Here is a 15881-nt window from a genome sequence, read left to right on the forward strand (position 1 = left end):
CAGTTAGTCATTTACCCTTCACATCCTGCTGATCAATATTCACATCATCAGTCAGTTTTTATATTGATTTCTTTTCTTCCAGACAGCCAATGATTTCACTCCGTTGCTATTGACAACTTGAGATAATTTGTTTACCACCTTCCAACACAAACAGTTCATAGAGCTTTACATTATAAAACATGAAGAAAGATATTAAAGTATAACAAGAACATAAGTGTTTTTGCTTTCAATTTGAAATAAATCAATAAATATCTGATGTTGGAAGTTTATTTGTTCCTGACGTGACATGTGGACGTTATTTCAGGACGTGGACACATCTGTGATTAAACCGCTGAGATCTCGAGCCAGAGAGAGGAGGGTACGCACCTGTTGAACCACAGCTAACATTCACAGGTGAGGATCCGCTTCGTACCTGATGTTCTGCTGCTTCTCTGCAGAGATCGTCGATGGGTCTGACTGTCGGCGCTCCGGTTGGGAGGCGAGGGAGAGGCGGGAACGTCTCTGTAGAGCCGCTGGAGAGAAGAACTGTGGAGAAGGTGAACACACTGATGAATAACTGTCAGTAACATTGTCAGAAGATTTGTAATATTCAGCTTTGGTGGAGATTTACTAATCTGTTTGCAGTGGTGGAAAGTAATTAAGTACATTTGCTCAAGTACTGTACTTCAGTACAGTTTTGAGGTACTTGTACTTTACTTGAGTATTTCCATGTGATGCTACTTTAAACTTCCACTCCACTACATTTCAGAGGGAAATATTCAGGCCAACCTTCTTGGGCCTGAGAGACAAACCTGCAGACACTACTCAGGGCTGAAAAAAGTTATTTCACTTCGTTTATGTTTTTGGGATAAAAATAAAAACAAACCTGTATTTTTATTTGAGCTGCAACAATTAGTCCATCAATAGGAAATTAATTGGCGACTATTTTGATAATCAATTAACCATTGAAGTTTTAAACTGCAAAGAAATGGTTCCAGCCTCTTAAATGAGAGAGTTTGATGCTTATGCTCGTCTTAACATTGGAGTTTTGTTGGACAAAACAAGACCTTTAACATCATCTTGGGCTGTAGAAAATTGTGACAGACATTTTTAATTTTTAATTTTTGTTTTTTTTAAGTGATTCATCGAGAAAATAATAATGATTGTGATTATTATTGAAAATAATCACCAAGCTGAGGACACACCTAAAGATGAGCTGAAACCAATGAGACTGGACAGACCACACATAAGATTGTTTCCACCAATTTCACCAAAACAAAGATGGAGACAACCAGCCAGACTCCAGTGCAGCTCTGCTGGTCTCAAACACACCTCTTCAAAACATAAACAGGATATTCTTCATGAAATATTGCAGTCTTTATATAGAATTGTTAGGTTAGGAATAGACGTACACGCCACCGTTTCAGTTGTGCAGCGCTCTCTAACACCACAAACCTTTTTTGTTCACCATTTTGGTTTTTATTGAGCCTCCACGGAGGCCAGAGGGTTTGTGTTTTTGGGCTGTCCGTCTGTCCCGTTCTCTCGTTGGATGTGATATCTCAGGAACATCTTGAGGGAATTTCTTCAAATTTAGTACAAACGTCCACTTGGACTCAAGGATGAACTGATTAGATTTTGGTGGTCAAAGGTCACTGTGACCCAACGTCATATGCTAATTATGACAAAGTTACACCTTCTCTAAGTGCAGACAGCATGTTTCTCACTGGAATCATACATGTCAATATAGTGAAAACTTTCATTTAGCCAAAAAAATACACTTAATACAAGTCTTCACTACTTTTTATATATTAGATAAAAACATCTAATTTGCCTGAATTGAGTGATAGGGTACATACAATGAAAAAAACAACGGTGGGCCTGTCCATAACTAATTTATATATTTTTTTCAATTTGTGTTAAAATGTAATAATGTGATAATTATCATGACATTTCTGTCAACCTTAATTTTGGGGGCCCCTGCCTGGTACTTGAGTACTCTGTGTATGCAGAGCGGTGGCACTGTTATGATTTGTCATGTGACCGTCCTGCCTTTTATCTATTATGTGTCTTGTAAGCCCATATGTATATGAAATATATAAACAAATCAATCAATATAGCTGTTTGATAGCATGCATGTGGGGCAAGGCCAGTTTAAAAGGTGCTAAACAAAGACAGAAATGAATGCAGAGAAAATCAGCAACAATAAACCAAACTGAACCTGGACTGCAGAGGATTAAAGACAAAAAGCCTCACTTGAACAGATGGAAGAAGCTGCAATGTGACATGTGATAGCATGTCTGTAAAGGGTTTTAGTCATGATGGATAATGCTTTGGCATCCTCTGCTGGCACAAAGATAAAAGTGCACGATGTGAGCTTGAATTGGTAAATGGGCTGTATTTACTGTATATAGAGCTTTTATTTGTCTCATTCACAGACACACTGACGGCAGCAGCTTGTGTTCTGGACAGGAGGAGCTGGGAATTAAACCTGCAACCCTGTGGACAACCGGCTCTACCTGCTGAGCCACAGCCCCACACACAGATACAAACACAGAATACATGCTTTATATTTTCATCTTTTAAAGTATTTCAGGATTATTTTTGTGGATACCAATCCATCAGGGGTCTCTTCCAGAAAGCAGGTTTAACAAACTCTGAGTCGAACCTGAACTCTGAGCTGATGAACCTGAGATGAAACTCAGAGTTTTCTCTCCCAGAACAACTGATCACAGTTTGTTCAATCAACTCTGATTATGTTCACTCTGAGTTAAGCTCATGTGTGGTGAATGAAATCATCAATGGAGCTCTGATACTATGAGTCGCCATGGCAACAGGTAAATAAAAGGCAGAGTCTGCATTTGAACCCCGTGGATGTAGAGATATTAATGCATGTGTATGTGGATGATGCACATTTACCTTTAATAAAAGAGTCTGAGTCAGAGCGGGAAAAGTGTCAGTAAAGTTTTATTCAGTGTCGTCCATTAATTCATCATTTATCAGACTTACATTTCCTTAATGATGATAAAGTGGAATCTGACTGTGTATCAAGCTGCAGCTACATCACATTTTAAATATACCGTATTGGTCCAAATATACATAAGTGTATATAATGTATATATAAGATGACACCCCCCCCCCTTTAGAAAAAACTTTCAACTTGCAGTGAAACAGAGGAGAGGCTCAGTGTGACCATAAATGACAATAATAATAATAAACGCATTAGAGTCTGTGTTCATTCATGTTATTTACCTAATTTATGTGCGCTTGTTTGATTTCAGCGCAGTATGAGGCTCTACGGTGTTTTGCTGTCAGTTATGGTCGTACTGAGTTTCTCTCCTCTGTGTCACTGCGGGCGGAGCTGCTGCTCCACACACTCACGGAGCTCAGTGGAGCAGAAAAGGGACAGTGAAGCAGTTGAGTTGATGACAACACTCATTACGTTACTGTTACTCAGTTGTTTGCCTACTTTTGAGCCACTTTGTTTGAGACGATCACTGTCTCTTCGTCTTTCAGGCCCCGTCAGTGTTGGCAGGTTGTGAGAGATGGTGGCAGGAGGGGAGCGCTCGTTTTACAGATTTCTAACGCCATCTGTTGTTGTGAATGTATATTGACATTTAAAAGTCTAGACCTGAATATCAGACGACCTCACTTTGTTCAGATGTATTTCCAGGGAAAAAACCCATCTTATACTGGGACCAATATGGTATTTGTTCAGCTTTAATCTGATGGACAAACACAGGAAGCAGCAACTGAAGATGAAAAATATAGTTAAAGATTTAAAACATGTATAGATCAAAGACACAGAGACGTGACTGTAGCTCACAGTCTGATCAGTAATAATGTGTTTGCTGATTTACATTTGAAAAGGCGTCGAGGTTAAAATACAGTAGATTTTAATGTTTAGACGTTGACATTTTATTTTCCAAGACTTTACCTGCTGTACAGTGAAACAGTCTATTGCATTGACGTGTCAACAGGCTCTTCTGGTGTCACAATGAAAATGAAAACAGGCTGTGGCTGTGTTGCTGGGGGGGCTGGCTGTCATGGGAGAAGGTGATGGTGTCCTCCCCTCCTTGGGCTCTGTGTGTTTGGCTCCACACCCCATAGCCATATTAATTTACACTAATTAATATAAACTCAAATTGATATAAATTAAATAATATAAATTAATATAGATATCTAATTATTTGACCTGTTTCACTGTTGGCTGCCTCTGCCACTGCCCCTAATCAATCCACATTGCTTAGTTGCTCTTTACGTTTATTATCTTTTTCATTGTAATATGATGTTGTCATTGTTGTTGTCTCTACTATTACTGTTATTAAACCATGGTGAGGCCAAAGGCTTTCGTATTTTAGTTTTGACTGGTGCGACAGAGTCAAGGGTGGCTGAAACACTGCTGTTAAAGAATGAGACAAGTTCTTCTGTGCTCACATGGGATGGTGCAGCCTCAATACTGGTGGTGATGGGAGCATCTCTATAGGCTTCTACAATCTTAGTGGCAGTGGAAGAATTTAGCATGTGGGAGCGAAGAAGTGCAGGACAGACAGGAGAAGCATGTGGCAAATTGAGATCAATTATGACTGCTCTGTGATCAGATTGGTGAAAATCTTCTATCACCTGGTTGGAGATGGACAGACCTGAGGAGAGAACTAAGTCTAGCATGTGTCCTTAAACATGCGTTGGACTGTTCACAGATTGCTGGAGACCAAAGGATTCAAGTAAATTTATAAAATCACGTGTCATGGCTTCAGAGGGACGGCAAAGGTGAATGTTGAAATCTCTGAGAATGAGAATTGTATTGAATTGTCGTATTTCCGGGCATTGTGGGAGATCAGAGAATTCACTGATAGAGTCAATATTGGGCTTAGGAGGTCTGTACAGTAGGACGTAGAAGACCGATGAGGTGCCGTCTATCACAAAAGCCAGAGGTTCAAAAGATGAAAAGGGGCTGATGGAGATAATGGAGCACTTGAGGGCATTTTTGTGAATTACAGCAACCCCACCACCTCATGCATGTGACCTGTGTCACATGAGAGTAGCCTGAAGGACTGGCTTCAATGAGAAAAACAGTTTAAGTTTTGGGACATAATAAAGTCTTGACAGATAAATGATTTGTTAGACAGCGATCTCACATTCAGCAGACCAAATCTGGAGGGAGGGAGGGAGCGGCGAGGAGTGTTAGGTGGACTGGGATGTGGTTTACAGGTAGTGCAGCTGAATGGGAGTTTGACAGTCCATGCTCCATGAGTGTAGGGGATAAATTTGGCGAGATTATGTTAAAATTTCACTCCTAACAGGGACCCTGCCAGTAGATTTAAGGTTTGATTGTGTGTGTGGATTGTGTCATGGTGGAGTGGATCTCTCAGACCGTCTGACAGGCATTCTGCAGGTTAACCAATCAACCCAGTCGCCAGAAGAAAACGTTGGCATTGAACGTTTCTGCAAACCACAGAAACGTTGAATATATACGTTTCAACATGTGAATTACGTATCATATCAACATTTCTACAAACGTAGCATATTAACATTTCTACCTGTTGAGTAATGATGTTTTATGGCGTGACAACGCTGTGGTTAAGGTCTGGTTTGGGTTAAAATAAAAATAAAAAAATAAAATAAAAACGGACAATGTCTCACTAAAAAAAGACGGTTTTCTCACCAGAAAAACGGCAGCAAATGTCCTGACGTCTCGCTAAAAACACCCGCTCTTGTCGGTTGAAACAGGAAGTGGACATTGGTTTTGGTTTCGAGGTGAAACTTACTAACCGTCCACCTGCCCGTCCTCCTGCTATACAGGAAAGATCAGCTCATATAGATCACATGTGAACTACGTCACTTTAGAAATGTTGATATGATACGTATTTCACGTGTTGAAACGTAGATATTCAGCGTTTCTGTGGTTTGCAGAAACGTACAATGCCAACGTTTTATTCTGGCGACCAGGCTGAACCAATGCATAGTCAATGTTTGCAGAGAGCAATGTGGTCCCGTGTAGGTTTGGATGGAGTCCATCAGGTCTGTACAGTTGGCTGCGGTTCCAGAACAGGTCGAAATGATCAATGAAGTCCACGTTCATTCGCAGCACACGTCTTCTGTCTTCCGAACCCGGATTATACACCTGGTTTGACAGAGTCGCACCTCCTCATCCTGGTTTGTCAAACATGCGACAGATTAGACTCGGCTGTTTCAGTTATCCTGGATTTCTGAGTTCTGCTTGTGTGCAACATCTCCCTGGTTTATAAGTCAAGTGTGAGCTGCTAGAAAACAAACTGTTTTGTCTTTATACCGACCTTGTAGGGTTGGAGGATGAATTGTCTTCTTGTCGTAGCAGAAGTACTGTATTGTTCCACTTATAGAGGTACTTGATTACTTGTTGTATGTAATGTATGTGTATGTTGTATTGTTGTATGTGCTTTACTTGTCCAGTCTGCTTTTTCTTTCTCTTCCCCTCCTGTTGGCACTACAGTGGAAATAAACATGTTAAGTATTTAACATTTTTAAGTTTTGGTTTTCAAGCAGAGCTGTGATGTTCAAATAAATGAAAATAAAATGTTCATAGTTTTTGGACTCTTGTGCTGCCATGGCCTGCTATTCTTGAAGTCTATCAATATAATCATTAAAGCTTTTTGATAGACAGACTATAATTGATGATGTGGTCACTGCCAGTTCCCCCCGACCTCCTCCTCCACCTGATCATCCTGCGATCTGCTGCTTCCTGTCCTTTCTACACTGCACTTTACCTTCTCACAGCACTTTGGATAATATTTATTTATTCCAGTGTTTCTATTCACATTCTGAGGAATAATTTACACACTTAGTGCCTCATAAATTAAACCACATTCAGCTGTGTTTCTTTACTGGTTGATCCTGATCCACTTTTCTTCACTCTTGTGGCATGTGGGCTCTCAGGATCTGGTGGTTTTTTGGTAAAAATAAACCACCAGACGTATATCTCTATATACACACATACATACACACATTAATCATAATATTAATGGTCCTCTGCTGCCTTCCTCAGGAATCTAACAGTAACAGCCCAGTTAACAATGAATGAACAGCTTTTACCTATTAAAGGCTGATATAACTACACTCTACTTCACATATTTGAACACACAAACATATATATAAATAAATCATAATAAAAAAATAAAAAAATTAATAAAATAACACCCTGGTGAATACTTGGAATTTTCTCTAGGCCACCAAGACAAACAGCAAAGGAGATCAATGCTTGATTAGTGTGGTCTGTCCTTCTTTACTGATTGGGTGATTGATAACAATTCAGTACAGTACCTTTGGCTTTCCATAGAGGCGCGCGCCCCAGGGGAGGAAGCGCGCCCCCCGGTGGAGGAGGCGCGCCTCACAGTTGGCGCTGTTCAGGGCAGTGAGGGCTGCAGTGTGTGGAAATGAAAAAGTCTCAGTGACACTGTTGATTATGATAATGATATAATCATTAATTAAACCTGCAGTATAATCATTAATTAATTAGTATATGTCATCATCAATTGTTCGTTATTCTTTATGTAATAAAACGGAAGTAAAACCTCAGTCAGACCTTTACTCTGAAAGTTGCCACCGGAAGTGTCCGCCGCCGTTGACTCCAGCTTGCCTCCATCGGTGTCTCCGGTTCTCCGGTTGTCCGCCGCCTCGGAGAGATTTTCTCTCCGCTGATCTGCGTTCAATCACGGCGTCTCTGCTGCACACCGAGGCCGGGAAGAGTCCGACCGGATCAATCCGCCGTCTGGAGGGCTGGATCTTCACCTGGTTGGGTCTCCGGGCGGGGGACCTGGACGCCCGGGCCCGCAGCGGGACGCCCCCTGGTTCTGACCCAGAAAACAGCATCGACGGCCGGGCTACCTGTCAACTAGCAGGCCGGCCTGCCACGGGCCCCTCTGCAGCCCGCAGGGAGGCGGGGAAGAGGACGGATAACGGACCAGACTTGTGTTTATTATCCATCAGGAGGTTTTATTCCGCATTTAAACTTTAAAAAAACGGCCTTCTGGAGCTGGTTAGCTCCCAGCTAACGTTAGCTTCTCTCCCCGGCAGCCAGGCAGTGGGGACGGAGCAACACCGGCTGTCTCTCGGTAACTTCTCATCCTTTTAGACTCACAATGGCGGCCCTAATTAAAGAAATAGTGAGCAGAAACAAAAGGAGATACCAGGAGGACGGCTTCGACCTGGACCTGACCTGTATCCTTTTAAACTGGCTGTAATTTAACTGCTTTGGGTTAGCAGTTAGCATGCTAGCATGGTGCGCTAGCTTGTTGTGTGCAGAACTCCATTCGGAAATGTTGATTTAATATTGCTGTCCTTTTCTGAAAGCGGGCTGCGCACATAAAACTGACAGATAGACTCTTCATGTCGGTGTGAATGTGACAGTTAAACAACCAAAGCAGCGCGATTAAAATCAGATTTTAGGAGCATTGACAGGCTCAAACAGCGAAGATAAAATGAGCGACAAGTGTGAGAAAATCCTCCAAATGCTCTGATGTTGTGTATGGACAGTGTGTGTCTGATTATCAGCGGTTCATAACTGTCAGGAGCTGCCGGTGCAGGTCTGTCTCAGATGTAATAGCTTGTCATAAAAAGACTGTTTCCTCAGCGGAGTCCGCATCGGGCTAGCAGCAGGCTACTTAACATTAGCAGCAGGCTAGCTAACGTTAGCAGCTTTAATTCCAGGCTGTCTGTGATGATGCATCAGCTGCTTATGTTCCATTTCTTAGAAAAGATCCTCGATTAACTTTCACATTACTCAGTGTATCAAGAATTAATTAGCTTGCGAGCTGTTTTATATATTTATCTCGGTAGCATTGACGGTAGCAGGCGCTAACAAGCTAAGCTGACAGAAAACTACAACCGTGGTCCCAGATAGAAGTAAAACTACAACTGTGGTACTAAATAGAAGTAAAACTACAACTGTGGTCCCAAATAGAAGTAAAACTACAACTGTGGTCCCAAATAGAAGTAAAACTACAACTGTGGTACTAAATAGAAGTAAAACTACAACTGTGGTCCCAGATAGAAGTAAAACTACAACTGTGGTCCCAAATAGAAGTAAAACTACAACTGTGGTATTAAATAGAAGTAAAACTACAACTGTGGTCCCAAATAGAAGTAAAACTACAACTGTGGTCCCAGATAGAAGTAAAACTACAACTGTGGTCCCAGATAGAAGTAAAACTACATCTGTGGTACTAAATAGAAGTAAAACTACAACTGTGGTCCCAGATAGAAGTAAAACTACATCTGTGGTACTAAATAGAAGTAAAACTACAACTGTGGTACTAAATAGAAGTAAAACTACATCTGTGGTACTAAATAGAAGTAAAACTACAACTGTGGTCCTAAATAGAAGTAAAACTACAACTGTGGTACTAAATAGAAGTAAAACTACAACTGTGGTCCTAAATAGAAGTAAAACTACAACTGTGGTACTAAATAGAAGTAAAACTACAACTGTGGTCCTAAATAGAAGTAAAACTACAACTGTGGTACTAAATAGAAGTAAAACTACAACTGTGGTCCTAAATAGAAGTAAAACTACAACTGTGGTACTAAATAGAAGTAAAACTACAACTGTGGTCCCAGATAGAAGTAAAACTACAACTGTGGTCCTAAATAGAAGTAAAACTACAACTGTGGTACTAAATAGAAGTAAAACTACAACTGTGGTCCCAGATAGAAGTAAAACTACAACTGTGGTCCTAAATAGAAGTAAAACTACAACTGTGGTCCTAAATAGAAGTAAAACTACAACTGTGGTACTAAATAGAAGTAAAACTACAACTGTGGTACTAAATAGAAGTAAAACTACAACTGTGGTCCCAGATAGAAGTAAAACTACAACTGTGGTATTAAATAGAAGTAAAACTACAACTGTGGTACTAAATAGAAGTAAAACTACAACTGTGGTACTAAATAGAAGTAAAACTACAACTGTGGTCCCAGATAGAAGTAAAACTACAACTGTGGTACTAAATAGAAGTAAAACTACAACTGTGGTCCCAGATAGAAGTAAAACTACAACTGTGGTACTAAATAGAAGTAAAACTACAACTGTGGTCCCAGATAGAAGTAAAACTACAACTGTGGTATTAAATAGAAGTAAAACTACAACTGTGGTCCCAGATAGAAGTAAAACTACAACTGTGGTACTAAATAGAAGTAAAACTACAACTGTGGTACTAAATAGAAGTAAAACTACAACTGTGGTCCCAGATAGAAGTAAAACTACAACTGTGGTACTAAATAGAAGTAAAACTACAACTGTGGTCCCAGATAGAAGTAAAACTACAACTGTGGTCCCAGATAGAAGTAAAACTACAACTGTGGTACTAAATAGAAGTAAAACTACAACTGTGGTCCCAGATAGAAGTAAAACTACAACTGTGGTACTAAATAGAAGTAAAACTACAACTGTGGTACTAAATAGAAGTAAAACTACAACTGTGGTACTAAATAGAAGTAAAACTACAACTGTGGTACTAAATAGAAGTAAAACTACAACTGTGGTCCCAGATAGAAGTAAAACTACAACTGTGGTACTAAATAGAAGTAAAACTACAACTGTGGTCCCAGATAGAAGTAAAACTACAACTGTGGTCCCAGATAGAAGTAAAACTACAACTGTGGTACTAAATAGAAGTAAAACTACAACTGTGGTCCCAGATAGAAGTAAAACTACAACTGTGGTACTAAATAGAAGTAAAACTACAACTGTGGTACTAAATAGAAGTAAAACTACAACTGTGGTACTAAATAGAAGTAAAACTACAACTGTGGTACTAAATAGAAGTAAAACTACAACTGTGGTCCCAGATAGAAGTAAAACTACAACTGTGGTCCCAGATAGAAGTAAAACTACAACTGTGGTACTAAATAGAAGTAAAACTACAACTGTGGTACTAAATAGAAGTAAAACTACAACTGTGGTCCCAGATAGAAGTAAAACTACAACTGTGGTACTAAGTAGAAGTAAAACTACAACTGTGGTACTAAATAGAAGTAAAACTACAACTATGGTACTAAATAGAAGTAAAACTACAACTGTGGTACTAAATAGAAGTAAAACTACAACTGTGGTACTAAATAGAAGTAAAACTACAACTGTGGTCCTAAATAGAAGTAAAACTACAACTGTGGTACTAAATAGAAGTAAAACTACAACTGTGGTACTAAATAGAAGTAAAACTACAACTGTGGTACTAAATAGAAGTAAAACTACAACTGTGGTCCCAGATAGAAGTAAAACTACAACTGTGGTACTAAATAGAAGTAAAACTACAACTGTGGTACTAAATAGAAGTAAAACTACAACTGTGGTACTAAATAGAAGTAAAACTACATCTGTGGTACTAAATAGAAGTAAAACTACAACTGTGGTCCCAGATAGAAGTAAAACTACATCTGTGGTACTAAATAGAAGTAAAACTACAACTGTGGTCCCAGATAGAAGTAAAACTACATCTGTGGTACTAAATAGAAGTAAAACTACAACTGTGGTACTAAATAGAAGTAAAACTACATCTGTGGTACTAAATAGAAGTAAAACTACAACTGTGGTCCTAAATAGAAGTAAAACTACAACTGTGGTACTAAATAGAAGTAAAACTACAACTGTGGTCCTAAATAGAAGTAAAACTACAACTGTGGTACTAAATAGAAGTAAAACTACAACTGTGGTCCTAAATAGAAGTAAAACTACAACTGTGGTCCTAAATAGAAGTAAAACTACAACTGTGGTCCCAGATAGAAGTAAAACTACAACTGTGGTCCCAGATAGAAGTAAAACTACAACTGTGGTACTAAATAGAAGTAAAACTACAACTGTGGTACTAAATAGAAGTAAAACTACAACTGTGGTCCTAAATAGAAGTAAAACTACAACTGTGGTCCCAGATAGAAGTAAAACTACAACTGTGGTACTAAATAGAAGTAAAACTACAACTGTGGTACTAAATAGAAGTAAAACTACAACTATGGTACTAAATAGAAGTAAAACTACATCTGTGGTCCCAGATAGAAGTAAAACTACAACTATGGTACTAAATAGAAGTAAAACTACAACTGTGGTCCCAGATAGAAGTAAAACTACAACTATGGTACTAAATAGAAGTAAAACTACATCTGTGGTCCCAGATAGAAGTAAAACTACAACTATGGTACTAAATAGAAGTAAAACTACATCTGTGGTCCCAGATAGAAGTAAAACTACAACTGTGGTACTAAATAGAAGTAAAACTACAACTATGGTACTAAATAGAAGTAAAACTACAACTGTGGTACTAAATAGAAGTAAAACTACATCTGTGGTACTAAATAGAAGTAAAACTACATCTGTGGTCCCAGATAGAAGTAAAACTACAACTGTGGTACTAAATAGAAGTAAAACTACAACTGTGGTACTAAATAGAAGTAAAACTACATCTGTGGTACTAAATAGAAGTAAAACTACAACTGTGGTCCAAGATAGAAGTAAAACTACAACTGTGGTACTAAATAGAAGTAAAACTACAACTGTGGTACTAAATAGAAGTAAAACTACAACTGTGGTCCCAGATAGAAGTAAAACTACAACTGTGGTACTAAATAGAAGTAAAACTACAACTGTGGTACTAAATAGAAGTAAAACTACAACTGTGGTACTAAATAGAAGTAAAACTACAACTGTGGTACTAAATAGAAGTAAAACTACATCTGTGGTACTAAATAGAAGTAAAACTACAACTGTGGTACTAAATAGAAGTAAAACTACAACTGTGGTCCCAGATAGAAGTAAAACTACAACTGTGGTCCCAGATAGAAGTAAAACTACAACTGTGGTCCCAGATAGAAGTAAAACTACAACTGTGGTACTAAATAGAAGTAAAACTGCAACTGTGGTACTAAATAGAAGTAAAACTACAACTGTGGTACTAAATAGAAGTAAAACTACAACTGTGGTACTAAATAGAAGTAAAACTACATCTGTGGTCCCTGATAGAAGTAAAACTACAACTGTGGTACTAAATAGAAGTAAAACTACAACTGTGGTCCCAGATAGAAGTAAAACTACAACTGTGGTCCCAGATAGAAGTAAAACTACAACTGTGGTACTAAATAGAAGTAAAACTGCAACTGTGGTACTAAATAGAAGTAAAACTACAACTGTGGTACTAAATAGAAGTAAAACTACATCTGTGGTCCCTGATAGAAGTAAAACTACAACTGTGGTACTAAATAGAAGTAAAACTACAACTGTGGTCCCAGATAGAAGTAAAACTACAACTGTGGTCCTAAATAGAAGTAAAACTACAACTGTGGTACTAAATAGAAGTAAAACTACAACTGTGGTACTAAATAGAAGTAAAACTACAACTGTGGTACTAAATAGAAGTAAAACTACAACTGTGGTCCCAGATAGAAGTAAAACTACAACTGTGGTACTAAATAGAAGTAAAACTACAACTGTGGTCCTAAATAGAAGTAAAACTACAACTGTGGTACTAAATAGAAGTAAAACTACAACTGTGGTACTAAATAGAAGTAAAACTACAACTGTGGTCCCAGATAGAAGTAAAACTACAACTGTGGTACTAAATAGAAGTAAAACTACAACTGTGGTACTAAATAGAAGTAAAACTACAACTGTGGTACTAAATAGAAGTAAAACTACAACTGTGGTCCCAGATAGAAGTAAAACTACAACTGTGGTACTAAATAGAAGTAAAACTACAACTGTGGTACTAAATAGAAGTAAAACTACAACTGTGGTCCCAGATAGAAGTAAAACTACAACTGTGGTACTAAATAGAAGTAAAACTACAACTGTGGTACTAAATAGAAGTAAAACTACAACTGTGGTCCCAGATAGAAGTAAAACTACAACTGTGGTACTAAATAGAAGTAAAACTGCAACTGTGGTCCTAAATAGAAGTAAAACTGCAACTGTGGTCCCAGATAGAAGTAAAACTACAACTGTGGTACTAAATAGAAGTAAAACTGCAACTGTGGTACTAAATAGAAGTAAAACTACAACTGTGGTACTAAATAGAAGTAAAACTACAACTGTGGTCCTAAATAGAAGTAAAACTACAACTGTGGTCCCAGATAGAAGTAAAACTACAACTGTGGTCCTAAATAGAAGTAAAACTACAACTGTGGTACTAAATAGAAGTAAAACTACAACTGTGGTCCTAAATAGAAGTAAAACTACAACTGTGGTCCTAAATAGAAGTAAAACTGCAACTGTGGTACTAAATAGAAGTAAAACTACAACTGTGGTCCTAAATAGAAGTAAAACTACAACTGTGGTCCCAGATAGAAGTAAAACTACAACTGTGGTACTAAAAAGAAGTAAAACTACAACTGTGGTCCTAAATAGAAGTAAAACTGCAACTGTGGTACTAAATAGAAGTAAAACTACAACTGTGGTCCCAGATAGAAGTAAAACTACAACTGTGGTACTAAATAGAAGTAAAACTACAACTGTGGTCCCAGATAGAAGTAAAACTACAACTGTGGTACTAAATAGAAGTAAAACTACAACTGTGGTCCCAGATAGAAGTAAAACTACAACTGTGGTACTAAATAGAAGTAAAACTACAACTGTGGTCCCAAATAGAAGTAAAACTACAACTGTGGTACTAAATAGAAGTAAAACTACAACTGTGGTCCTAAATAGAAGTAAAACTACAACTGTGGTACTAAATAGAAGTAAAACTACATCTGTGGTCCCAGATAGAAGTAAAACTACAACTGTGGTACTAAATAGAAGTAAAACTACATCTGTGGTCCCAGATAGAAGTAAAACTACAACTGTGGTCCCAGATAGAAGTAAAACTACAACTGTGGTACTAAATAGAAGTAAAACTACAACTGTGGTCCCAGATAGAAGTAAAACTACAACTGTGGTACTAAATAGAAGTAAAACTACAACTGTGGTCCCAGATAGAAGTAAAACTACAACTGTGGTACTAAATAGAAGTAAAACTACAACTGTGGTCCCAAATAGAAGTAAAACTACAACTGTGGTACTAAATAGAAGTAAAACTACAACTGTGGTCCTAAATAGAAGTAAAACTACAACTGTGGTACTAAATAGAAGTAAAACTACATCTGTGGTCCCAGATAGAAGTAAAACTACAACTGTGGTCCCAGATAGAAGTAAAACTACAACTGTGGTACTAAATAGAAGTAAAACTACAACTGTGGTACTAAATAGAAGTAAAACTACAACTGTGGTCCCAGATAGAAGTAAAACTACAACTGTGGTACTAAATAGAAGTAAAACTACAACTGTGGTCCCAGATAGAAGTAAAACTACAACTGTGGTACTAAATAGAAGTAAAACTACAACTGTGGTACTAATAGAAGTAAAACTACAACTGTGGTCCCAGATAGAAGTAAAACTACAACTGTGGTACTAAATAGAAGTAAAACTACAACTGTGGTCCCAGATAGAAGTAAAACTACAACTGTGGTACTAAATAGAAGTAAAACTACAACTGTGGTACTAAATAGAAGTAAAACTACAACTGTGGTACTAAATAGAAGTAAAACTACAACTGTGGTACTAAATAGAAGTAAAACCACAACTGTGGTACTAAATAGAAGTAAAACTACAACTGTGGTACTAAATAGAAGTAAAAAAACTTACAACTGTGGTCCCAGATAGAAGTAAAACTACAACTGTGGTACTAAATAGAAGTAAAACCACAACTGTGGTACTAAATAGAAGTAAAACTACAACTGTGGTACTAAATAGAAGTAAAACTACAACTGTGGTCCTAAATAGAAGTAAAACTACAACTGTGGTCCCAGATAGAAGTAAAACTACAACTGTGGTACTAAATAGAAGTAAAACTACAACTGTGGGTCCCAGATAGAAGTAAAACTACAACTGTGGTACTAAATAGAAG

At 38.0% G+C, this 15881-nt stretch overlaps 1 protein-coding gene and 1 long non-coding RNA gene across 3 annotated transcripts in view; both read left to right on the forward strand.

Moving 5' to 3' along the window:
* The window catches only part of LOC121887401, a 1482-nt gene extending 950 nt beyond the window's left edge, over window positions 1-532 (forward strand). The window contains exons 3-4 of the long non-coding RNA XR_006092962.1: window positions 305-358; window positions 438-532. This is a non-coding gene — a long non-coding RNA (uncharacterized LOC121887401). The remainder of the gene's footprint in view (window positions 1-304; window positions 359-437) is intronic.
* Window positions 533-7588: 7056 nt separating this feature from the next.
* The window catches only part of ptenb (phosphatase and tensin homolog B), a 40962-nt gene continuing 32669 nt past the window's right edge, over window positions 7589-15881 (forward strand). The window contains exon 1 of one of the 2 annotated variants that reach the window (XM_042396789.1): window positions 7589-8172. In XM_042396789.1, coding sequence (XP_042252723.1) covers window positions 8094-8172 — 79 coding nt within the window. In that variant the 5' untranslated portion in view covers window positions 7589-8093. The remainder of the gene's footprint in view (window positions 8173-15881) is intronic. The other variant, XM_042396790.1, reaches the window with a different exon arrangement.

The sequence above is a fragment of the Thunnus maccoyii genome, chromosome 20 (assembly GCF_910596095.1).
Source record: "Thunnus maccoyii chromosome 20, fThuMac1.1, whole genome shotgun sequence".
Taxonomy (NCBI): domain Eukaryota; kingdom Metazoa; phylum Chordata; class Actinopteri; order Scombriformes; family Scombridae; genus Thunnus; species Thunnus maccoyii.